Below are 26,364 nucleotides of genomic sequence, written 5' to 3'. Positions count from 1 at the left end.
CCTGTGGGCAAGCGTTGGTTTACTTGACACACTTCTGGCGGGATGCAGAGCTTGTCTAGGCTGAAATGTGAGAGGCCCGTGGGCCTAGAGCCCAGGGGTCACATACTAGAGCTTTGCAGCAGCTCATACTCCCCTGAAGACTGGAGGGCCGTCTTGCTGGGCCTGTGGCTAGGATCAACACGGGACAGTTCTACGCGCGCGCACATACACTTTTTTTTTTTTTTCAAACAGATACTGATCAGCACAGCAAAATTTCAAAAGAATATCCCTTAGGAGAGAGAAATAAATGAATTCTTAATGAACTAAGAAAGAACCCTCAGGATGTTTATTAAAATGCAGAACCCAGGGCCTCAAACCCAGATCTTGAATCAGAATATCTGGGGAAGGGGCCCCAGAATCTGCATGTTTAACAAGAATCTTGGGTTGTACTGATGGTTACTGAAATTTGAGAACCCCAATTATAGATGCTTTTTAAAAATATTGTGAAACACACAAAATAAAATTTACCATCCTAATTGTTTTTAAATGTATGCATTAGTGGCATTAAGTACATTCATTCTGTTGTGCAGCGAATCTCCAGAACGTTTTCATCTTGCAAAACTAAAACTCTATACAGTTGACTCTTGAACAACATGGGTATGAACTGTGCAGGTCCATTTATACGTGGAATTGTTTCCATAGTAACTGCTGCAGTACTACACCGTCCGCGGTCGGTTGAATCCCCAGATGCAGAACCACAGATACAGAGGAACTCCGAATTTGGAGGGCCAACTCTAAGGTATATTCGGATTTTCGACTGCTGGAAGCTTTGGCACTCCTAACCCCTTCACTGTTCAAAGGTCAACCGTACTCATGAAACTCCTGTTTCCCCCTCCCCAGCCTCTGGCAACCACCATTCTACTTTCTAGGAATTTGACTACTCCAAGTACCTCATACAAATGGAATCATATTTGTAAGTATTTGTCTCTCTGTGACTGCCTTATGTTACTCAGCATAATGTCTTCAAGGTTCACCCACACTGCAACAAGTGTCAGAATTTCCTTCCCTTTTTAAGACTGAATAATACTACCTTGTATGTGTAGACCACATTTTGCTTATCCATTTACCTGTCTGTGGACACTTGGGTTGCTTCCACCTTTTGGCTATGGCAAATAATGCTGCTGTGAGCATGTATGTACAAATATCTCTTTGAGACCCTGTATTCAGTTCTTTTGGGTATATATCCAGAAGTGGAATTGCCAGGTCATATAGTAATTCTATTTTTCATATTTTGAGGAATCACCACACTGTTTTCCGTAGCTGCTCCGTTTCCATTACCGCCAACAGTGCACCAGGTTTCCGATTTTTCCACATCCTCACCAACACTAATTTTCTGGGTTTTGGTAGCAGCCGTCCTAATGGGTATGAGATGATATCTCACTGTGGTTTGGGTTTGCATTTCCCTAATGAGGAATGATGTTGAACATCTTTTCAGATGCTTGTTGGCCATTTGTATATCAGCTTTGGAGAAATGTCCTTTTTCAAGTCCTTTCCCCATTTTTTCATCGAGTTATTTGCTTTTTGTTATTGCTAAGTTGTAGGAGTTCTTAATAGATTTGGATTTTAACCTCTTAGATATATGATTTGCAGATATTTTCTCCCATTCTCTTGGATGTCTTTTCACTCTGTTGATTGTATCTTTTGATGGAAGTTCTGCAAGTTCTTTATACACATTAAAACCCTGTAAAGGAAATATTATCATCCATTATTCCAATTTGAGGGGCTTGGAAACTTAGGCCCAATTCAGTTGAATTGCTTGGGGTCACACAGCTGTGTCAGAGCTGTGACTCAAGCCCTGGTCCCTCTGAGTCCCAAGTCTGCACCCTTTCCATTCCTCTGCTTTACCTCCCAATCCTTCCCTGAGCTAATAGCATGAAGAGGCCCTATAGGGTCTGCAGGAAGTGGCCTTGGCTTGAGAAGCATTCATTTACAGGAGAGGAAATAGGAACGCAAGACTTGGGAATCTCTTCCTTCTGACCACTGGGGCGCTCCTTCCTGTAGATCCACATCATTACTTAGACCTTAGAAATAGCAGAGAAGTGCAGACAGGTATTTAACGGTTTTGTTTATTTGTTTGTTTAAGCGTTTCATAAGCTTGTTTCAGAGCCCATCTGCTACTTACAGCTCCCCAGACAGTCCGGGACTGTTCACGCCACTGTTGGTGCCATGTCTTCTGCCTGCACTCCTTGCGGTACTCTGCACCCTCCATCTTTCAGGAAGGCCAGCTCCCTGACTGCCCAGCAAAAGGGAGCACCGCCTCATTTGCGGTCCCTTTCTTTTGGGACATTTCCTCCAGCCCGTGAGCCCTGCAGGTGGTACCCATGACTTATTCGTCGCTGTGTCACCCAGCACAGTGGCACTGCACCTGGGCTCTGCATTCTCCAGTCTCTGACCCAGCCCAGATCAATTAGATCAGAACCTGGGGGTTGGAACAGGCAGCTGGCAGATGGCCCAGCCCTGGGATTGTGGTGTTTGTCCTGAATGGAGCATCAGTGACCCCCGCGTGGCACTCTCACCATTGCCTCTGCTGCTTTACATGCCCTCCTTAATCCGATGAAACATTGGCGATTTTGAGAGGGGGACAGGAACTTCATTCATCCATCCTCCCGTCCATCCATCCATCCAACCATCTATCTATCCGTAATCCATTTATTGAGTTCTCATTGTGGGCTAGGCACTGTGGTGGACATATACCTTTGCATAACTGATGTTCTGCTAGGGAAAGTATTATAGCCTTCTGAGAGGCAAGACTGTGTGTAAGTGTGTATGTGCATGCGTGCATGTGTGCACATGTATGTGCTAAGGCCATGTCCTTGGACAACATCAGGATTCTTAGTGACAGCACCTGTCTGGCTGGGCAGTGGGGAAGGTTTGGGGTGAATGGGAGATGTGACCCAGATTTTGAATGGTGGGATGGGTGCCGTAGGGGAGGAACTGGGTGCTCTTGGGCAACCTGTGTTGGGGAGGGAAAGACTGGGGGACTTACTCTGAGGCTGTTCTCCATGGATGATGACCTTCAGGTTCCTTCCTCCCTCCCTCCCTTCCTTCCTTCATCAAACATCTAATGAGTACCTACTGCCTTGTAGTCAAAGTTTGGACTATGGACCTGCTGTTTCAGCATCACCTGGATCTTGTTAGAAATGTAGCTTCTGGGACTTCCCTGGTGATGCAGTGGTTAAGAATCCGCCTGCCAGTGCAGGGGACATGGGTTCAATCCCTGGTCCAGGAAGATCCCACATGCCGTGGAGCAACTAAGCCTGTGTGCCACAACTACTGAAGCCCATGCGCCTAGAGCCTGTGGTCCGGAACAAGAGAAGCCACCACAATGAAAAGACAGTGCACCACAACGAAGAGTATCCCCCGCTCACTGCAACTATAGAAAGCCCGTGCACAGCAACGAAGACCCAACACAGCCAAAAATAAACATGAATTAAATAAAATAAATTTATAAAAGAAAAGAAATGCAGCTTCTCAGGCCCCATCCTAGACCTGTTGAATCAGTATCTCTGGGAGTGGGTTTAAGACTGTTTTAGGGAATTCTTTAGATGACTCATGCATGCTAGAGTTTGAGAACTCCTCATCCAGAATGTTGGGGTTTCCATCTTCACCATTGTTTCACGCTCAGCACAAGGGCCCTCCGTAAACATTTGTGGGCTGACTGTTACGCACCAGGTCCTGTTAGGTACCAGGAACGTGGGAGATGCTTCAGGTGGGAGGATGGCAAGGTCAGCCAGGTTTGAGGTATTAATGGGACACGTGGGTGACAATAGCCAGCAGGGTACTAGACACTCATCTGAGTCTCAGGAGAAAAGTCCAGGCCGTGGAGGTAATTTGGAAGTCATCAGCACACAGAACGCTTATATGACCAAAGAAACTCTGAAGACCCGTGTGCAAGTCACAGAGCGGGTGGTGGTGATGGGAGGTGTCTGCTGACCTGAAGCCAGGTGTTCTCATGATTCTGGCCTGGGAGCCCATTTGCCCGGCGTTGAGGTGACATTTTTGCTCTGGACACTGTGGCCATCAAGCCAAGGCTGTGACCATTTTATGTCACCGAATGTCAAGAGAATGTTGCTCTTGGGACCTCCTGGGGTGGGTTCATTTGTAGGGCATCTGCCTTCTGTCAGTGTCCTTCTTCCTTCTCTCCAGGCTACAGTATGACACTAGACCTGATGGGAGTGGGTGGGGACGACCTTCATTTGCAGTGATTGCGAACGAGTTGCAGGTTGCAGTGGGGCTCACAGTGTACTGGAGAACGCCCCCTCCTCCTGGAGCCAGCACCAGGCTCCCTGGTTTTTCACATTCGGGCCTGTAGGAGCAGGCCTTTGGCCACGGCAGTGCTGTAGAACTTGATCCTGATTTATCTGGGGAGAGAGAACTCCAGGATCTAGCACTGCACTGTACGGGCTGCAGCAGCCCAAACCACAGGCCCGCCTCACATGGTTTATGGAAAATCGGTTTGGTAATCCAATGGTTAACATCAGTCTAAACATAGGTCTGATGGAATGGATGCATTTGTACACCAGATTCTCCTATTAGAAGTAACAGACCTTCACTGGAGAAAGTTCTTTGTGATCTAGGGGAGCTTAGGAAAATATTTGCTTTAGTTCCCCAGTATCTTAGCAGCCTTCCCAGCAGCCTGTGGCCTGTTGCCACCAGGTCGTACTCAACAGCATTTGTCAGAACGATTTGGTTTCTGACTGGTCACTAGATAAGTGGTCCAGGCCCAAGTACAGGTGGCGCCAGGATGCTGTCCTGAGGTTCCGTAGTGGACGCCTCTCAGCCTGTGTCCCCCATGGGCAGCCCCCAGAGCTGGCTGGCCATGTGCCTGGTTGCTGCAGGGACTCTGGCCTCAGCCTGCAGTCTCCTTAGGAGGTAGGGCTCTGCACCAGGGCTGCCTGAGGTGGCCCAGTTTGTGTATGTGTGTGTGTTGTGGGTGCATTGGTGAAGCCTGGCCTCCCCTGTCCCCTGTGCCCTGCATAAGATTTGTTAGCAGGAAGGTGCCAGGAATTATGGAGCAACAGAGGAGGGCTTGGATTCCCTGCAGCCCACTGGTACCACTGCTGCTGCTGGGAAACAGGCAGAGAGCTGCCCCACGACGGCCAGAGCTGGAGCTTTTACTGGGGGACGGCCGTTCCCAGTGGAGGCCCTGCTCTTCGGCTGTTTCCCACAGGGAGTGAACTATTTATCCACTGCTTTTCCTCAGCCCCACAAGCTGCTAGATGTGGGCAGACAGTTTGTCTTTTGTGCCCTTGACTTTGGATTTCAAACAATCTGATCACAAGTTCATCCTTCTGTAGGGACTTAATTAACTCACTGGTTTTGTCATTTCAACTACAGTAGCCCAATTTAACCTGCTCCCCCCGCAGTACTTTGAAATTACTCTCCTCAGAAGTTGTGTGCGAGTCCCACCTTCAGCTCTGGTGGGCAGCGAGGGCTCCGCTTCTGAGCCGGCCTCCCTTCCTCACGCGGGGTCCCTGCTGCGCCTCCTTTGAAGGCAGCACCCCCTGCCCCCCAGCAGTTGTTGCCTCTCCCCCGCCGCCCCGGGCGCAAAGTGCTTTAAACTCCTCGGCCTGCACCCCACCCTGCTGCTGGAAGGGCCTCCGTGGAGAGAGGTCTGAGCTCTGCTAGTTGGGTTTTGATTTCAGTACAGGAGCTGATAAAACGAGATAAACCCCAGGCTCACAGGGCCGGGGAAATTAAACAGAGATGATATCAAAGTTCCCCTGAGTTTTCAACTGTGATACAGTAGCTTAGTTTTCTCCCAGACTGAGGCCGGGAGGCATGCCTTTGATTCTGAAACAATGTTCAGCATCAGTTAAGCCCAGCACTGCTGACTTATAGGGATTAAGTACACTGTTGTAGTAATTCTTTGATCAGCTACAAGGGAGCCGTGTGCTGTCTGTATGAAGGGGCTTTATAGTTAAAGTTCATTTCTCTGTGAACCTGGGATGACAGCACTGGTGAGGTGCTGCAGTGCTGGGAGCTGGGGCCTCCCCCAGGCACTGTTTGCAGCATTGCAGGCTCACGTAGGAAGCTGTTCTCTTACCCAGTGTTATTGGATAGAACTCATTGAGCACAGCATGGAAAAAATCCTGCTGGCCTGGAAATCACACCTCACCCTAACTGACCCCATCCGGTCCCTCTAGTCCCAGTGTGTACAACACACAAACACACACACACACACACACACACACACACACACACACACACTCATACACTCTGTCTCTCTCCCCACCTTGCAGAGAAATCCTCTCGGGGCAGACACGGGCACGCCTGTCCAGAGCGAGGCTCTGTAGCCCCCAGCCTTGGCAGTGATCTGAGTGAGGCTGGCTGCACACTTGGGGTAGAGGTTGGGATAGGGACCAAATGACCTGCGAGGTCAAGCTAGGAGGACTAGATCAAGTTCAGTGCCGCCAATGTACCCTCTCCGTGCCCGAGGGCAGATGTGAGTCCCAGGTGCTGCCACCACCTTCATTCCTTACCTGGCGTTTACTGAGAACCGACTTAGCTCTAGGTTGGCTCAATCCTGTGGTTCTCAGAAATCTCAACATCTGTTATCTTGGCCTCTAAAATACTGCATCAACTTTTGGCTTTTTCTGTGGAAGCCCTCCTTGCAGCCACAGCTGGGACGGTAGAAGTTTCCCCAATTGCACCTCCACCCCGCTTGGCCCTGTGACTTCCAGTTGGTAATGGAGCCCCCGTGTGCCGTGGATCGCACTCACACCGTGCTATACATCAACCTGTTCCCTCCTGTACAGGGCTCAGATCTCCCTCATTAGGTCTAAATTTACCTCCGTCGTACACAAACATGGCCTTAGCTCATTTTTATTGTTGTAAATTATTTATGAGGGAAATGTTGAATCTTGAAACTGAGGTGTAGGGAAAATTAATCCCATGTTACTTCTATCTTTCTGTACTTTTCTCCCCCTTGCTTCAGTTACTGGGCTACAGCTAGAGAAAGAAGAGCGTTGGCATTTTAAAATATAATTGGTGTTCAAAGTGCTTTCTTGATGGGATATCGGATGGTAAGCCCGTCTCTCTCTACACAGTGTATGGAAAGCAGACCAGAATGGGGAAGGAGGGCCAGAGGTCCCGTTGGGCTCTGCCCTCTGCCAGCTCTTGGTGTCTGAGAACTCCAGGCTTCCGTTTTCCTCCTCTAAAATAGGGATAAGCCCCAGCCACCTTCTAGGCTTGGTGTGAGCATCGATTGAGAAGGAGCCCGAGAAAGCTTTTTGGTAATTGCAGGGTGCTGTTCGGATGTGTGGAGGTGTGTTAGTGTGTCCTGTGTGCAGCTAGGATTTGGAGATAGAGGTGGGTGCTGGGCGGGGAGTGCTGAGGATGACACCAGCTGTTGCAAGTAGGCCTTCGCGTTTTCTGCTGTAGCCCAGCATCGCATCTTGCAAGACAGGTTAATGTTGGCCTTCAACACCCTGCTTCCCCCCCACCCCCCCCCCCCGCGCTCCTCTCCCCACATCAGGTCTACTCTGCAGCCGGCATTAATGGCCTCTTCTCCCCCTCGCAGAGGCCTGGCCTGTGACCCGGGCAGCCGCGGACACAGTGGTGCCATCCCTTCTGGCTGGAGGCTTCGCACAGCCCGGGGAGCACCGAGAGCTAGTTAATAAATGGCCTTTTGTTAGGAAGGTCAATTGAAGTGACGGTAGAGACGCTGTTAAAGAGTAATTTGCAGTCAGAAAATATGTAATTCAGGGCAGGCTGCTTTGAGTGATTGCCTCTGCCGTGGATATCTTGGGCGTTTCTCATTAAAAGCTTCCTTTGCTGGTGGTGGTGCTTCCTCCACTGCAGAGCTCCGCGTGGCGAGGAGTCATTTGTCTGTATCTCACAAAGGCTGCTGGATCCCCAGGGCACAGTCACTGCGGGGGGGCGGGGGGGGGGAGGAAAGAGGGAGGCGTGCATCCGAGATGCTCGGTGCTAATGCCCTGCCTGCCGCATCCTCCCAGCCTGCAGGCCGGGCCATGACCAGGCACGCGGGCCCGGCCGCCGGCTTCTTTGTCTGCTCGGGGAGGCCGCCCGCAGCCATCTTGGGGCCCGGTGCCGGGCTGCCCGGTGCATTGTGGGAGCGGCGTCAGCCCCCTGCCCTTGCTCATGCTGCAGAGCAGAGCAGGGCCATTGTCATCAGTACGTGGCTGAGGATGTGGTGACCCGAGGACGGGCATCTCTCAGCTAATAAAATGTTTCTTATTTATTCCCATGCTCACTTCCCCCCTCTCTCTCTCAGATAGTGGAAGCCCTACTATCTTAAAAAACACCACTTACCTCTGATGTTCTTTATTAAATTCACAGCATGATATTTTAGCACTGGCAGAACTGTGCATTCTATTAATGAGTTGTTAATTGCGAGCATTTTGGTAACTAACAGCAGGTACCAATATTTTGCAAACTGCAGCAACGTTATTTCCATGTTACCCAGGAATATGGGGTTTTCCAAGTGAAATACTTTTTGATCAGTGTTTGCTTTGGATTGGGCTGGTGCAGATATTTAATTCTAAACCTTTATTGGGGGCATGTATGCGGATTCCGTCAGTAAATATTTATTTAGTGCCTACTGTGTGCAGGAAGCATTAAGCCCTGTTCTTTATGCAGATAAAGCTGCCTGGTAAGTGAAATTTGAAAATAGAAAACGACGCAGTGATGTGGTTTGGTGTCCTGTCCCCCCCGCCCTGTGCTTCTAGAAGTTTATTTTCAGTAGAATTAAGTAAAGCATAACTTAGTTTGGCTTTTGTCATAAACAGAAGCAGAGAGTGTGGCTGCTGCCAGGCACTTCCTAGCCTTGACCCGAGACTTGGCTCCATTGCACTGACAAGTCTGTTTCTGGAGCCTTTCGTGGGTTCCAGGGGACGCTGACTACACGGTAACTTGCACACAGCATTCTGGTTGTTTCTATTCAGGAGGCTGTAGTCATTTTTAATAGCCTCTGCCTTTTCTGATTCTGGGCTGAGAACTAAGAATATTCCTCCTGCCTGCCTAGTTAGGCAGGGCGTTTGGTTTACTTTAGAAGCAGTACCCAGCCTTTAGAGATCTGGCAGACCTACAGCCAGTGGAGTTCAATGGCTGCAGAAGGAGGTAGAATTTAACTTGCTCTTTTTCACAGCTTGTCCTTTTAAAAGCACTAAAAGCCATTTACATAAGGTGTTAGGTTTTTCATTTGCTTTCTGGTGTGCTGCCACTCGAGCTGCCCAGACCCGGTGCTCTCTCTCTATTCTGCTTGTCTCCTCTGGTCACATCAAGAGGCAATCAGCAGCAGAATAATAATTGCATTTCCCTCCCTTTCTCCCAAAGTGCCCAACAAGAATTATGGTCATTGTTAGTGTTTAGCTTTGAGTAAGTACCCGCGTGACCTGCTGGATTAAACACAACAAAGGGACCCGCCGGTCCTCTTGGGAGCAGCACCAGCCATGTTTCTGGCCAGTTACACTGGACCTTTGTATCCCGAACCCTCCAGTCTCATCTGCTTTTTGTTGAGCTCCTACTATGTGCCAGGGAACCTCTCCAGGCCCTTGATTTACGTGACTCCTTTAGTTCTCACAGCAGCTCTGCGACTGTCAGTGTCCTGACCTCTTGCTTGCCCGGTCACCAGCTAGTAAGTCACAGAGCCTGGACTCCACTGCCATGCCTTGGCCTCCATGCCCAGAGCACTTTCTTCTGTGTGTTTGCAAAGCTCTGCCGCCCGAACAGTCCTCCCTTGGATGTGGTAGAGGCTGTGGATTTGGAAGGCTGCACTTCTGCAGGGAGGTATTGTGAGGGAGAGAGACGAAGGTACTGTTAGATTTAGCCGTGTCTGAGTCATCCTCAGAGAAGCTGGTAGTATCTGTTCAGAAGTCAGGCAGCTGGGCAGGAGAGTGTTCAAAGCTCACTTGAGAAGAGCAGGGGCTGGAGATGACTTGAATTCTTGATCGGAGGAAAGGGTCCAGGGCTCCCTTAGCCAGTCCAGGTACGTGGAGCTTAGTTCAGGATATTTGCCCCAAGACGCTGGTTCTGTCTGTGCGAGACTTTACATCGTTCACTTTAAATGCTCCGTTTGAATTGTACGCTTTCTTTTTCCTTTTTGGAACCAGGAGCAATCCGCCATGCCTGAAGTCAAAGACCTTTCAGAAGCCTTGCCAGAGACGTCAATGGATCCCATCACGGGAGTGGGGGTGGTGGCTTCTCGGAACCGAGCCCCGACAGGCTACGACGTAGTAAGTCAAGATTCGCTGATTCGGCAAATAGTTATCTCCTGTGGTCAAGGCCCTCTGAACCCTGTGTGTAAGATGTGCTTCTTCTCTCTAGGAACTTAAAACAGGGAGGGAAGATGGCACCAATGGGAAGGCGTGGGGAGCATCCTGCTTTGGGAGTAGATGACCTGAGCCCGTCTGGGCTGTTTCGTGGCCTTAGCTGGGTCACTTGACCTCTGTGATGGTCATCTTCACATTTCGTAAAATTAAAGGGTTGGATTAGTTGATTTCCAAAGTCATTTCTAGCTGTGACATTTCATGGAGAGGATCCACGAGTCTGAAAGACCCTTGGTTTGCTGTCACAGATTGTCCTACGTGTATAAATGTCATAAATGTATTGACGTATGTTTATATAGCCCCTTACGGTTTACAAAGCAGTTTCATACACATGAACTCATTTGGCTCTCATGATTCCCTGGAGGCTGGGAGGGGAAGTTGCTTTCTCTCCACTGTGCTGATCAGGAGAACTCAAGCTCTGAGAAGGGAAGTGACGGAGCCCCAGCCCTTGGGAGTGGTGAATCAGGACCAGACCCCCTCCCAAGTCCAGGGCTCTCACTGACCACATCACCGCAGTGTAGCAGAGAACTTGCTTTGCTTTTCAGCAGACATCTGTGGTGGTGTTCAGTAGTACCGATGGCTGGAATTGGTTATTTTGTTTTTTCAGTAGGTAAATTCCGTTTTGGGTGAAGCTTAAAAAGTGCAGAGGAACTATTGGGAGGGTTTAGTTAACAGTGACTGTTGTCACGTGTTCTGAGCTTCTGAGGTGGTCTTATTTTCACTTTCCTCATTTTGTTTATGATGACGTTTTATTCTTGCTCATTGAAAATGTGCACCAAGAATACATAAAAGAATACAAGTCTCATTAGCCAGCACTGAAAACCTGGCACAGTGATTAGATCAGTGTCTGATGTCCCAGGGGTGGGAGGGATGCCATGCCTAGTCCAGAAGAAGCCCAAAGGCAGGGTTTCTCAACCTCGGCACTACTGACATTTTGGGCCAGATGATCAGAAAATAGTGTGTAGTCGGGCAGCATCCCTGGCCTCTTCCTACTAGATGCCAATAGCACAAACCCCCAAGTCGTGACAACCAAAACCGTGTCCAGACATTGCCAGATGTCCCCAGGCGGAGGAGGTGGGCGGGCGAAATCAGCTCCCGTCGCGAACAGGGCGGTGCATTTTGCGTCAGCCCATGCCGGGCCCCGTGTGAGAAGGGGAAGCCTGTTAAAATGCTCCACGTCACTTTCCCAACTGTCTGAAAGCTGATGAACATTTTAAAAGTGAAAGGACGGGGGAATCTTTTTTGACACAGATTTGAGTCTTTCCTGCTGCCTGACTTCAGAGCACTGTTTGAATGTATAACTTGCCATGAAATAGAATCGTTAGGTATGGCTTTGTGCCATGAAACTCCTGGGGAAGCTAATAAAAATGTTGCTGATTTGAGAAGCCCAAGTGTCTTTTGATGAATTAGATATGAAGCAGTGAGGCGTGAATCCGGTCGGGGGCTTGGTACATGCCATCTCTGGGAGGACTGGCTCCGCGGCGGCTCTCTGGGGGCGGGGGGGGGGGGGGTGCCTGGGGTGTGGCCCAGGTCTTCTCGCTGTTCCCTCTTGCGGATCTGTGTCTTTAACATTCTGCTTGTACCTTCGGGGTCACCGTGAATGCTTGGCTAGTGGGCGACAGATGGCCTTTGATAGTCTGGTTTTCTGAAAGTCTTGGTAAGTCTGACAGGAGCAGAATCTATCCCTATCATTTTCTCCTAACATCTAGCTCAGGGCAGAAGAGCGCAGTGTCAAATGAGTAAGATTAATAAGCACATTTCATGATGAGGCTGTACCAGGCATTATCATGAAAGGTGAGCAGGGCAGGCGGCTCCAGAGGGTCAGCCCGGCAATTACCCAGCCCCTGCACGCCGAGGCAGAGCGTCCGAGCTCCCTCCGAAAGCCCTTTCAGGGAGGGAGGCGGGAGTCCTCTCTTTGGACTGACCGCTGGACTCTTCCCAGATAAGCATCTGCTTCCTCAGGGGTCTGACTGAGTTCGAGGGAAGTGAGGGAAGGCTCGGGGTGGGCAGGCAGGGAGGCACTCCTCATTCCTTTTATCCGGAGGAGTTTCGTGTGAGGTCAACATCCAAACCGAAGTGCAAGGCGTTGGGTGGTGGCCGGGCTGCAGAGATGCTGACACAGAAGTGCGGTGGCTGAGGAAGCTCTGCCGCGGACTGTGGCCAGGCCTCTCTCTGTCGCATCTGCCGGAGGATTAATCCCTCCCTGTGCACAGGGCACGTTAAGTACCGTGACACGCAGCCCCAAGAGCTAGGCGCTAGATGGGCTGCTGACCCTCGATGCTACAACCACTTTAAAATGAGCAGAGGCCCTGTTGCTGCTTGAAGTAAAAGATGCCAAGTGTTTGTTTGTAAAAATTTAATTTTGTAACTTCTCTGCAGGTCAGGGGAAGCTTCCTCGGCTAGGGGCCTGGGGATTATTTGCTAAACTTCTCAGTTTGTTGTCCCTATTTCTGCAGTCCCCTCTGAAATAGCCTGCACTTTCTGCCCCTCAGCCACGCTCTCAGATCTGGGAGTGACTGGGGTTCTCTGCCCTCAGAGGGCGCGTGGGTCTCATGTGTCCACGGTCCCTGGTAGGATGACTCTGTGTTGTAGATGCGTGGTAGCACGTGCTGTTTTATCATATGTGATGGGCAGTTTTCAATGAATCGTGATGCCACGGGAGCACTTCGTGCTAAAATCCTCTGCACAAAATTAACCTTTGATTACCAGGTCCCTCTGGAATGTTGCAGTGTCTAAGGGCATCAAGCTGGACATCACCGATGACGACTGTTGGGTGTATTTCTGTGTATGTCCAGTGAAATACATCATACTTTTTACCTGCATTCTCTTGCCTTTCTCAGTGAGTGTTTACAACTCACAGACTAAAGCCACAACACTGTATTTGTGAGATGACTCTTTCTTTCCAAAAAGGAAATAGCTTCCTTTGATAATATACTTCTTGGTGACATAATTTCATATGGTGATGTACTTTTTTGGCAAAAACGAAAAGTCAACAATACAGAGAAAGAATAATCAAACACGCCAGAGTGTTTTAATTTCAAGTTGTTTATTTATCCAGCCTATATTTTTGGGTACCTACTATGTGCTGTCTATCTAGGAGCTGGGGGTATAGTGGTGAATGAAAACACATTCCTGCCTTCATGAAGCTTAAAGTCTAGATAGGGAGAAAGACAGTTAAGTGATCATACAAGTAAATGTAAGATAAAATTGTGATAAGTGCTTTGAAGGGAAGTCCTAAAAGACTGTTCCATCTAGCTTTCCAGATCTCCCCATTTTTGTTGCTAAGTCCCGGATTGTGACAACACGACTCTCACCAGCTTAACTTCTAGAAGTTGCTCCCTTTTTTCCATACCTTGAGGCCTGCCCAGTGTCTCTCCTCCGGCTTTTCCTGAGCATTTCCCAGGGCACCGGCTCAAGTGCACTTGGGGTCCTTCGGCTCTGGCCTTCTCCCCTGCCACCACACGCTGCACCATTTTTGTTGGTGACATCTGTGAGGCCGCCCTTGTCTGGGTGCATCTCCCCCTGCTAACCTGGCAAGGCTGCTCCCCTCTTTCTGGCCTGAGTGGGGATGGACACTGCTTTTCCTTCCACTCTCTTGTTCTGTGACCTTCCATGGTTTCCCACAGAGTAGCTGAGACCAGAATTACTTTTCATGAGACTTTTCTGGAGCTCTGAGGATGATGGGAACAAGAGAGTAAGAGGCTCAGAGAATATTGCTGCTGAGGGCCAGGTCCGTCCTCTGACCCATTCCTGCCCGGCCTCTGCCTTGCTGTTGGCTACCTTAATGCTACCAAAGGGCGTTTACAATTGCCATGTGTAGGGGCCCCACCAAACTGAGTCTTGGCCTCAGAGAGCCTAGGAGACTTTTTTTGTTCTTTTTCTTCACTGCAATCTAAGACCTCCTTCATTCCCTTCCTGAGAAACCCCACCTGACACACAGGAACCTTTCGGCACAGTGACTCTGAAGTGACAGATTATCCCCTAGTTCAAGGACCGTTTCCAGATGTCCAGGTTGGGGATTCTCAGGCTTTCGTGGGCCTCATTCCTCTGGGGGACCCCACGCCCCAGATTCCTGCTGCAGTAGGTCTGGGGTGGGGCTGAGAGTTCGCATTGTAACCAGTTGCCAGGTGATGTTGATGCTGCTGGCTCAGAGGCCACACTTTGAGAACTACTGCTCTAAGTTAAGTCATTCTTAAATAATCTGTACACGTGGTCACCACAAGTCTATCTCAGGAAGTGCTGTGCTAGCTTTTCCTGTTATTTTTTGGCCTCTCCTGATTTAAAGTTTAGAAAGTCTCAGGGGATATCGTGTTGTCACAATCCGGGACTTACGTTTGTGAGTTTTTTTAAAAAAACATGTTTTAAAAATACAAATGGGATGGTACTATTTATACTGTCATAATTTAAAAAAATATATTGTGGGCATAGCTCTATATCAGTCTGTGGAGATAGATTACATCCTCTTAATAATGCATATTTTATTGTCTGGCTGTACCAAAATTTGGCTAATAATCCCATATTGAAGGACATGAGTTTGTTTCCATCTTTTGTTTTTAACGTGATAAACAACATCCTTGTGTATGTATTTTGGTGTGGTCACCCAGTTAGTGCCATAGAATAATTTCATAGGTTGGAATTACGGGGTCAGAGTGTTCACATTTTAAACTTGCTAAGTATTGCCAGTGCCTTCTAGAAATGTGACGTTTTGTCAGTTTCTATTCTCAAGCAAGTGTTCAGTAAAGTGAAATTTGGGGGCTGAAGGATGAATTGACCAAGTTGCCCCCCTCCCCCACCCCAGACTCAGCGCCCAGCTTCCTGTCACTGGCCCTCCTCTGGGCCAGGCAGACCTCTAGGGGTGAGGGCCTGGATGATATGTTGTTTCAGTGGTAGCCATGGATCTTCTCCCCAAGAGCTTCCTCCTCTTGGCTAAACAGAGAAAGGACAGATACCCAAGTCCTTTAACTCGGCGCACGTGCTCTCAGTGTGTCTTCCTGTCTCACTTTCTTCTACTCACTTCTCCTCCAGCCTCATTGAACCTCTTACTTTCTCATATTTGGAATAAGGAGCAACTTTGTACCATCAAACCCTTGAACCCACTTTTCCCATATTTTCAAAATTCCTGTCCTCCCCCGCTTTTTGGATAAAATTTTCCTAATCTTTCAGAACCCACTTTGAAAACTCCTTGGTGAAGCTTTTTCTGATGTTATGCGTTCATTTATTGCTTCACGCAGTGGCTTCACAGATGTTTGTTGACCACCTACTATTGTGCAAGGCCCTGGGAATTCCAGTATCCTGGGAGGGGTTCCATCAGGTGAAAGGCGAGAGATGAGGAGGGGTGGGTAGATGAGGCTGGATCACCCCAGAATGTTGTAAGCTACACGAAGGCATTGGCCATGCTGAGGGTGGTAGGAGTCACGAAAGGACTTTAAGAAAAAGGTTCTTAGGTTTGTGTTTTTAAAAGTTTCCTTGGTGTGTACAGGAAGGGAAATAATTGGAGGGCGTAGGTACTGAGGCAAAGGGCTGAGTTTGGAGGCTCTGTATTGGTGTCGAGTGAGAGAGTGGAAGCCTAACCCATTAACAGTGGATCGATCTGAGGGACATGGAAACATGGGGCATGGGGACCCGAATACGTATTCTTTCACAGGAAAGAAATGGGTTGAATGTTGGGAGACGGGTGCAGAGGTGAGGAAAGGGAAGGACCAGAGTGACACGAGGGTGTCTTGCCGGGCAGCTGGGTGGATGTTGATGCTTTCTGTTGAGATAGAAGCATAGATAGCTAGGTGGGTTGAGGGTGGAGGAGGACCGTTGGTTCGGTTTTGGACACACTGAGTTTGAGGTGCTTGTGTGATGTCTGGGTGGGGACGTTGAGCAGCCCTGTGTCTGCAGGTCTGGGGAGATGCCTGAGTGTTACCATCACATGGCAGAGGCCGTGGTGTCATGGAGATGGTCCTGTCGTATCAGACTCCTCGCCAGAGTCCCCTGGAGCATCAATGATGAGGGATGGTTGGGAAGGAGGCACTCAAAAGAGGGTTGGGGCTGAGCATCCAGAGAGGTAGATGGAAAATTAGTAAGAAACTGGAGGAAAATGAGTATTTCTAGAAGAAGAGGTGGTCAGTAATAGTCAGAGTTCACTAAGGGGTAAATAAAATGAGGCTGAAAGCTTACCCTTGGGTTCAGTAACAAGAAGGTGCTTGTGAACTTGGTGGTAGGCTCAGAAGCAAGATTGGAGTGGATTTGAAAGGTCCAACTGAAGTGGGAGGCGGGAGTGCAGATGGCCTTTAAAGGAGGCAGGGTGGCAGCTGGAGGATGATACGGGACCAGGAGTCTTTTTTCCTTTGTTAAAGGTAGGCAGGTGTTGAGTATGTTTAGTTGCTGATGGGGAGGAACCAGCAGTGAGGAGGGTTGACGATATAGGAGAGAGAGGGGCTGTCTGATGAAGCAAGGCCCCTGAGGGGGCAGAGGACTTGGTGTCCAGAGCCTGGTCAGAGAAAAGCCCAGGAAGTAGTGTTTGTGTTGCTCCTGTTCCTTGCCGGTGCTGCGTGCTGGAAAGCCAGCCATGGTCGTGGCCTCTGACCAGCAGGTGGGCCTCCGAGGGCCACGCACGGACCAGGCATCCCCTAAGTCTCCACTTCCCATTTCTTCTGTGCTTCTTCTCCCCCCACCTCGTTTCTCTCAACACTCCTGTTTATTTCTGAAACTAATTAGAGAGCAAAACATTTCTTAAAAACTGCTGGTCCTGGGCTTCCCTGGTGGCTCAGTGGTTGAGAGTCCGCCTGCCGATGCAGGGGACGTGGGTTCGTGCCCCGGTCCGGGAAGATCCCACATGCTGCGGAGCGGCTGGGCCCGTGAGCCATGGCCGCTGAGCCTGCGCGTCCGGAGCCTGTGCTCCGCAACGGGAGAGGCCGCAACGGGGGAAGCCGTAACAGTGAGAGGCCCGCGTACCGCAAAAAAAAACAACAACCAAAAACAACAAAAAAAACTGCTGGTCCTGTATAGTTTATTTATTTGGGATTTCCTAAATAATTGCAAGTTTCACATGCTTGAACTGCCAAATGAGAGGGTCTTTGGGGGCGCTAGGAGTGATCAGCTCCCCTCTGGGCCTGTGGGCTGTGTCTAGGGGCATAGAGAAGGATAAGTTTAAAATTCTAAACCCGCAAATGAGGTCCTGCCTACCAAAGTGGAGAAAGAAAAAAATAATCCACTAAATGCTGAAGCTGATTCAAGCAAGTTGGTATTTTTGTATAGAACTCAAGAAATTTAAAAAAAATCAATGAAAAGTATGTGAAGATGGGAATGATATCTTATTAAAAATATATGGTAGATATCAAGCGGGAGTTGTAGGACATAACCATCTGTCTGGTCTGATCACAGCTGTCACATGAGTCTCCAGAAAGCTGAAGTTGTGTGGGAGGCCTGAGCCGGGCAGGGAGACCACCCTGCTCCTGTGGCTGGAGGATGGGAGAGCCGCCCCTCCTGAAAGCTCTGGTTCCATGAAGCAGATGCAGGAGCAGGTGTGGCAGCCTCTTTCCGCTGCCCCTGGCTCCCTCCCCACGTGGCTTCGCTGTCCAGGGCCTGCTCCCAAGGGCAGAAATGACTGCAGACCGAGTCCCAACTCACCCACTGGTTTATTTTCAGAACCAGAGCTAGTTTTGATAAAAGGCACCACGTGTTCCTCTCTTTTGTTTTGTGAGAAAATACATGAAACTGAGATTTACTGAAAATACGGAAAATGGTTTTATGACCAGCCCCTGGGCCTTTGTTTCCTGTGGCCTGGATTAGCAAGCATCGGTAACAGCATTGTCCCTGCACCTTCCCCTGTGCCCTGCAGAGCCCTGGCCTCGGGCAGTGGAGCCACGCTGGGCAGGACACACATGGACCACTTACACGTGCACGTGCCTGGCTTCCTGGAGGGGTGCATGAGGCAAACATTGCTGCTGTCAGGATGACTCTGAGATCGTGGCTTTAAATTGCCTCCTTCTAAGTGTCTCTGCCCCACCAACTGTGAATTTTGATTTTGACCCAAAGACTTTACTCTCCCTAATGACTTGTTCCACGGTTGGTTCATTTGGAAAGGGGAGAGGACTTGGGGAGCGCTGTAGTATTCTGGCACTCCCTCCTGTTCACTGCAACCTCCCATTCACTATGAGAAAGGCTCCTGACAAAAAACCTCAAGTAGTGGATTAATGGGAAAGAGGAGGGACTTGCTTTAATCTTCCATTTTTTTCAGTTAAACTTTTTATTTTCAGATAATCATAGATTCACATGCAGTTGTAAGACATAATACAGGGAGATCTTGTTTGTACCTGTTTCTCCCCAATGGTAATATCTTAAAAACTCTAGTACAGCATCACAACCAGGATATTGACACGGATACAGTCAAGATACAGAACGTTTCACTTTTAAAATGTACCTGGGATTTTATTTTTGTTCGGGTGTGGTGAGGCCTACAGATCAGGAGAAAACTGCCATTGAAAAGAGAGTTTGTTTTCACAGTCCAAGAGAAGGGGGCTTCCATGCTATGCAGGGCCACATGAGGAAGCACCAGCGTTGGTCAGCAGGCGGAGGGAGCAAGGGGAAAGTGTGGGCAAGAGCCTTTATTGTGGTTTCTGTGGGAAAGGCAAAGCAAGGAAGGGTAAGCAGATTTAGGATTGTCCTAATAATTTCAGCGTGCTCTGGGCTACAAGGGTGGCCTCTAGTTGTCAGATACCTGGCCTTGGGGTGATTTAGGGCAGGAGGATAGTATTTCAGACTGAAGGAGCCTGAGAAAGGGGGCAGGTGGGCATATGGCCTCAGGGTTGGTTGGTTTGCATATCAGAAGTGTGCAAATTGTGTTCTGTCTCTAGGAATTAACTAACCTCCTTAACCACTGACAACCACTAATTTGTTCTCCATTTCTATAATTTTGTCTTTTCAGGAGTGTTACATGAATGGAATCATATAGCATGTAATCTTTTGGAATTGTTTTTTTCATTTTCAAAAACTCAGCATAATTCTCTGGAGATTCATCTAGAGAATCTATTGCATGTATCAATAGTTTGTTCCTTTTTATTGCTGAATAGTATTAATTGATACTACTGCACCGCAATTTGTTTAACCATTTACCCATTGAAGGACATCTTGGTTGTTTCCAGTTTGAAGCTATCATGATTAAAGCTGCTATAAATACTCGTTTACAGGTTTTGTGTTGACATAAGTTTTCATTCCTCCAGGATAAATGCCTAGGAGTGCAGTTGTCCGTCATATGGTAGTTGCGTATTTAGTTTTTTAAGAAAATGCCAAACTACTAGCCTGTGTGGCTGGTAACATTTTACATTTCCACCGGTTACTCCGCATCTTTTCCAGCATCTGTTATTGTCAACACTTTTTTGTTTTAGCCATGCTGATAGGGTTTTAGTAATAACTCGTTTGGCTTTAATTATATTCCTTTAGTGGCTAATGATGTTGAACATCTTTTCATGTGCTTATTTGCCATCTTTATTTCTTCGGTGAAATGTTGCTTCATGTCTTGCTCATTTTCTAACTGGATTGTTGAGTTTTAAGAGTTCTTTGTATATTATAGATGTGAGTCTTGTTAGTTAAGTGGTTTGGAAACATTTTCTTCTAGTCTGTACTTGTCTTTTTACCTTAGCAGGATCTTTACACAGCAGAAGTTTTAAATTTTGATGAAGTCCAATTTGTCAGTTTTTCTACTTATCAATCATGTTTTTGGCATCAAGTCCAAGAACTCTTAGCCTAGCCCCAAAACTCTTAGCCTAGCCCTAGATCCTGGAGATTTTCTCTTATTTCTTTTCCTACAAGTTTTATAGTTTTACATTTAACTCTGTGATACATCTTGACTTAATTTTTGTACAAGGTATGGATTTAGGTCAGAGTTATTTTTTTCCCCTTATGCATGAACAGCTGCTCCAGTACCATTTGTTGAAAGTTGTGACCTTTGTAAAAAATCAGTAGGGCATATATGTGTGACTCTCTATTCAATTTTATTCTGTGTGTCTAGCCCTCTGCCAATACCACACAGTATTGATTGTTGTAGCTTTACAATAAGTTTTGAAATTGGATTAAATGATTCCTCCGACTTTATTCTTCATTTAAGAAATTGTTTTAGCTATTCAAGTTCCTTTGTCTTTCCATGTAAATTTTAGAATAATCTTATTGGAATTTAGATGGGAATTAATGTTTAGAAGGGACTGTGGGACTTCCCTGGTGGCTCAGTGGTTAAGAATCCGCCTGCCAATGCAGGGGACACGGGTTTGAACCCTGGTCCGGGAAGATCCCACATGCCGTGGAACAACTAAGCCCGTGTGCTACAACTACTGAGCCTGCACTCTAGAGCCCAAGAGCCACAACTGCTGAGCCCGCATGCCACAACTACTGAAAGCCTGCGCACCTAGAGCCTGTGCTCCGCAACAAGAGAAGCCACCGCGATGAGAAGCCCACACACCGCAACAAAGAGTAGCCCCTGCTTGCCACAACTAGAGAAAGCCTGCACACAGCAACGAAAACCCAATGCAGCCATAAATAAATAAATAAATAAATGGACTGTGGACCAGCATGGGGGTGGTTCCCTATACCAACAACAAGCAGTTCTCAGACACCAGCTGTAGGTGTCCTACAGTTCAACAGTTATGACACTGTCTACCTGGAGATAGCATCAGAGTCCATAGGTTAAGGGCTCAGTCCCACAAGACTGCCCCCTCCCAACTTCAGACACTGATCACCAGCCCAGGTTGTCACCTGTGTGTCTGACCAACTGGCTGTAGTTTGGAGGTTCCAATGACCCCCTCCTTAGGTTCAGTTAATTTGCTAGAGTGGCTCACAGAACTCAGAGAACATTTTACTTACTAGGTCTTTGGTTTATTATGAGAGGATATAACTCGGGAACAGCCAGATGGAAGAGATTTATAGAGCAAGGTGTATGGAAAGGGTGAGGAGCTTCCATGCTGTCTCTCCCAGCATGCCACTCTCCCCAGATCTCATGTGTTCATCAACCTGGAAGCTCTCCAAACTTCATCCTTTGGGGTTTTTATGGATGCTTCATTACATGGGTATGATTGATTAAATTATTGGCCATTGGAAATTGAGTCAACTTCCAGCCCCTCTCCCCTCCCTGGAAATCAAGGGGTAGGACTAAAAGTTCCAACCCTTTATTCACGGTTGGTTCTCCTGGCAACCAGTCCCCATCCTTATGTGCTTTCCAGAAGTCACCTCATTAACATAAACCCAGTTGTGGTGGAAAGGGGCTTGTTATGAATAACAAGACACCCATTTCACTTTTATGGCTCTGAAGTGATTTCAGGAACTAAGGACAAGAGACCAAATATGACCAAAGATGCTCCCATTGCTCTTATCATTCAGGAGATTCCAAGGGTTTTGGGAGCTGTGAGCCAGGAACTGTGGGTAAAGACCAAATATGTATTCCTCATTGTAAATCATATTATCACAATGTTAAAATTGTACATCAATTTGAGGAGAATTCCCGTGTTTATTACATTGTGTCTTCCGATTCATGAGCATAGTATGTTTCTCCATTTATTTAGTATTTCTTTGATTACTTTCAGCAGCATTTTGTATGTTTCAGCAGAGAAGCTTTATGCGTGTTCTGGTTGCTTTAAGCCTGAATGCTTTATTTTTTATTTTGAGCAATTGTAAATGGAATTGTATTTTTAATTTTTAAAAAAAATTTATTTAATTAATTTATTCTTTTGGCTGCATTGGCTCTTTGTTGTTGCTCGCGAGCTTTCTCTAGTTGTGGCGAGCGGGGGCTACTCTTCCTTGTGATGGGCAGGCTTCTCATTGCGGTGGCTTCTCTTGTTGCAGAGCACAGGCTCTAGGCACGTGGGCTTCAGTAGTTGTGTCACACAGGCTCAGTAGTTGTGGCTCCCGGGCTCTAGAGCGCAGGCTCAGTAGTTGTGGCACACGGGCTTAGTTGCTCCGCGGCGTGTGGGACCTTCCCGGACCAGGGCTCAAACCCACGTCCCCTGCATTAGCAGGCGGATTCTTAACCACTGCGCCACCAGGGAAGCCCTGTATTTTTACTTTTGATGTCTGTGTGTCTATTGCTATTATATATAGAAATAAGACTGATTTTTGTATGTTTATCTTTGCTGATCTCACTTCTGTATGTTTATCTTTGCTGAATTTTGAGACCTTGCTGAACTCACTTATTGGTGTATATTCCTTGGGATTTTCTATGTAGACTGTCATGTCATACTTTCTTCCTTTCAGGCCTGTATGCCTTTTATTTCCCTTTCTTGCCTTGTTGTAATGGCTAGAACTTCTAGCACTGTGTTGTGTAAGAGTGGTGAGAGTAGACATCCTTGCCTTATTCCTGATCATAGATGGAAAGCATTCAGTCTTTCACCATTCAGTATAACATTAGCTGTAGGTTTCTTTATAGATGCTCTTTATCAAGTTGAGAAAGTTCCTTTCTGTTTCTGTTTTTCTAAGAATTTTTATTATGAATGGGTATTGAATTTTATCAAATGCCTTTTCTGCATTGATTGATATATCATGTGATTTTTTTTTTCTTTAGCCTGTTAGCATGGTGAATTACATTGATTTTTGAGTAATGAACCAGCCTTGCATCCCTTGAATAAGTCCTACTTGGTCATGGTGTATAATTATTTTTCATATATTGCTGAATTTTCTTTGCTAATATATTTTTAAGAATTTTTGAGTCTGTATTCATGAGGGATATTGATCTGTAGTTTTCCCTTTTTTGTACAATTTTAATCTGGTTTGGTAATATTAGATTCATAAAGTGAATTGAAAAGTGTTCCCTCTTCCATTTTCTGGAAGAGACTGTGTAGAGTTGGTGTTAATAAAACGTTAGCTAGGATATAAACGTTAGGTAGAATTCTTTAGTGAGATCGTCTGGACCTGGAGATTTATTTTTTGAAAGTTTTAAAGTGGTGAATTCAATTTTCTTAGTAGTTATAGGGCTATTCAAATAATCTGTTTCATGTTGGGTAAGTTTTGATAGTTTGTGGTTTTCAAGGAATTGATCCATTTCAACTAAGTTGTCAAATTTATGTGTGTAGAATTGTTCGTAGTATTCCTTTATTATCCTTGTGATGTCTGTAAAGTCTATAATAATACTCTGTTTCTGATATTGATAATTTGTGTCTTCTCTCTTTTTTCTTTATCAGTCTTCCTAAAAGTTTGTCAATTTTATTAACATTTTAAGAAACTTTGTTTCATTGATTTTTCTGAATTATTGTGTTTTCAATTTCATTGATTTCTATTTTTATCTTTATTATTTCTTTTTTCTGCCTGCTTTGAGTTTATTTTTCTTTTTCTAGATTCTTGAGGTAGGAGCTTAGATTATTGATTTGAGAGTCTTCCTCATTTCTAATATATGCATTTAGTGCTATAAATTTCCCTCTCAGCACTGCTTTAGCTATGTCCCACAAATTTTCATATGTTTTATTTTTCTTTTTGTTTTCGTTCTGTCCAGTGTATTTTTAAATTTCTCTTTAGATTTCTTTGACCCACGAATTATTTAGAATTGTGTTGTTTAGTTTCCAGACATTTAGAGATTTCACTGTAATCTTTCTGTTATTGATTTCTAGTTTGATTCCATTGTGATTGGAGTACACACTCTATATGATTTCAGTTCTTTTAAATTTGTTGAGGTTTGTTTCATAGCCCATGAAATGGTCTCTTTTGGCATGTATTCATGGTTACTTGAAAAGACTGTGTATTCTGCTATTACTGAGTGGAATTTTCTTTAAATATCAATTAGACCCTTTTGGTTGGTAGTGTTGTTGTGTTCCTCTGTATCCTTGCAGATTTTCTGTTCACTTACTCTGTTAATTTTTGAGAAAGGGAAGTCTCAACTGTGATTTTGGAATTGTCCTTTTTCCTTTCAGTTCTAACAGTTCTTGCTTCACATATATTTTTCAGCACTGTTGTTTGGTGCATACACATGTAGGGTTGCTATGTCTTTTTGGTATATTGACCATTTTATCATTATATAATGTCCCTTTCTGTCTGGTAATTTTCTTAGCTCTGAAGTCTATTTTGTCTCATATCAATATAGCTACTCCTGCTTCTTTTTAATTAATGTTTTCATGAAATATCTTTTTCCATACTTTTACTTTCAACCTGCCTATAGAATTATATTTGAAATAAGTTTCTTGTAGACAGCACATAGTTAGATCATGTTTTTAAATCTACTCTGCTAATCTCTGTCTTTTAGTTGGTATATTTAGACCATTTGTATTTAATGTAATTATTGATATGTTAGGGCCTAAAGCTGCCATTTTATTTTTTATTTTCTAGGGTTTTTTTCTCCTGCCTTCCTGTGAGTTACCTGAACATTTGTTAGAATTCCATTTTTAGCTTATCTAAGTGTTTTTGAGTGTATTGCTCTGTATGGCTTTTTTAGAGGTTGCTCTAGATTTTACATTGTGTGTGTGTGTGTGTGTGTGTGTGTGTGTCTTATAACAGTCTCCTGGTAACACCATTTTACTAGTTCAAGTGAAGTATAGAACCCTTACTCTCTTTTATATCCTTTTACCCTCCCTCATTTATAAATATAATTGTCTTAAATATTTCCTCTACGTATATACAGAACCATATCAGAAAGTGTTGTAATTTTTGCTTGTACCATCAAACATAATTTTAAAAATTCAAGAGGAGAGGAAAGTCTATTTTATTTACTTATATTTTTGCTTGCCGTTTGTTTCTTCCTTCCCAGTGTTTCAAAGTTCCTTCTTTTATCATTTCTTTTCTGTTTAGAGAACTCCCTTTCAGCCTTTATTTTAGAGTACGTCTGCTGGTGACACATTCTCTTAGTTTTTCTTTATCTGAGAATGTCTTTATTTCTTGTTCATTCCTGAAGGACAGTTCACTGGACATAGGATTCTGGGTTGACAGTTCTTTTAGCACTTGAAAAATGGTGTGCCATTTCCTTCTGGCCACTATGATTTCTAATGAGAAATCTGCAGCCATTCTAGTTGTTCTTCCCCTATAAGGAAAGTGTCATTTCTTTCTCAAATCTTTAAAATTTTTTCTTTGTCCTAGTTTTTCAGAAGTTTGACAATGATGTGTCTTGGTGTGGATTTATTTGGATTTATTCTGTCTGCAGTTTGCTTACCTTCTTGACTTTGTGGATTTATGCCTGTTGCTAAATTTAGGAAATTTTTAGCCATTATTTCAAATACTTTTTCAACCTTACCCTCTTTCTCCTCTCCTGGAACTCTGATGACAGGAATGTTAGATCTTTTGTTACAGTCCCACAGGTCCCTGAGGCTCTGTTCATTTTTTGTTCAGTCTATTTTCTCTCTGTTGTTCATACTGGGTAATTTCTATTCTGTCTCCCAGTTCACTGATTCTTTCTTCCCTATCTTCCATTCTGCTGTTGAGCCCATCCATTTGGTTGATTTCAGTTGTTGTATTTTTCAGTTCTAAAATTTCACTTTGGTTCTTCTTTTATTTTCTGTTTATTTGCGAGCCTTTCTGTTTCTTTGCTGAGACTTTGTTTTTTCATTTGCATGTTTGTAATTGATCGTGAAGCATTTTCATGATGGCTGCTTTAAAATTTTTTCAGATAATTCTGACATCTCTGTCATCCTGGCTTTGGCATATTGATTTTTTATTTTTATTCAGTTTGAGATCTTTCTGCTTCTTGGTGATTTTCTTTGATGAGTGAGTTTTGATTGAAAACTGGAAATTGGGGGTATTTTGCTACATGAGCCTGGATTTTATTTAAACTTTCTATTTTAGCTAGCTTCTTTTGATACTGCTCCGATTCCCGCCAGCTAGGAGTAGTAGTCCAGTTTCCCCACTTGGTGACACCTAAGGAGGTGGGGCTCCTTGTTACTGCTGGATGGAGGTGGGAGCTCTAACTCCCTACTAGGTCTCACTTAAACCTTCCTGGTAGGAGTGCCTCATTACAGCTCCCCCTGTGGCCTCCACTGGCATCACAGGGTTGGGGAGGTGGCCTTGGTAGATATTATGGTGAAAGTCCTGACTCCCCACCAGGCCTCTTCAACATCACCCCACCACAGGGAGGGGTGCCTCATTACTCCCT

At 45.9% G+C, this 26,364-nt stretch overlaps 1 protein-coding gene across 5 annotated transcripts in view; it reads left to right on the top strand.

Moving 5' to 3' along the window:
- Positions 1-26,364, top strand: part of MVB12B (multivesicular body subunit 12B) — a 189,187-nt gene that overhangs the window by 3,191 nt on the left and 159,632 nt on the right. For 3 of the 5 annotated variants that reach the window (XM_032634524.1, XM_032634520.1, XM_032634522.1), the window contains exon 2: positions 10,113-10,298. The exons of 1 other annotated variant lie outside the window; for it this stretch is intronic. In XM_032634524.1, the coding sequence (XP_032490415.1) occupies positions 10,113-10,298 (186 nt within the window). The remainder of the gene's footprint in view (positions 1-10,112; positions 10,299-26,364) is intronic. One more of the 5 variants, XM_032634521.1, reaches the window with a different exon arrangement.

This window comes from Phocoena sinus, chromosome 6, assembly GCF_008692025.1.
Source record: "Phocoena sinus isolate mPhoSin1 chromosome 6, mPhoSin1.pri, whole genome shotgun sequence".
Taxonomy (NCBI): Eukaryota; Metazoa; Chordata; class Mammalia; order Artiodactyla; family Phocoenidae; genus Phocoena; species Phocoena sinus.
Note: the sequence above shows the minus strand (reverse complement) of the source record. Positions and strands in the feature narration are given on the sequence as shown.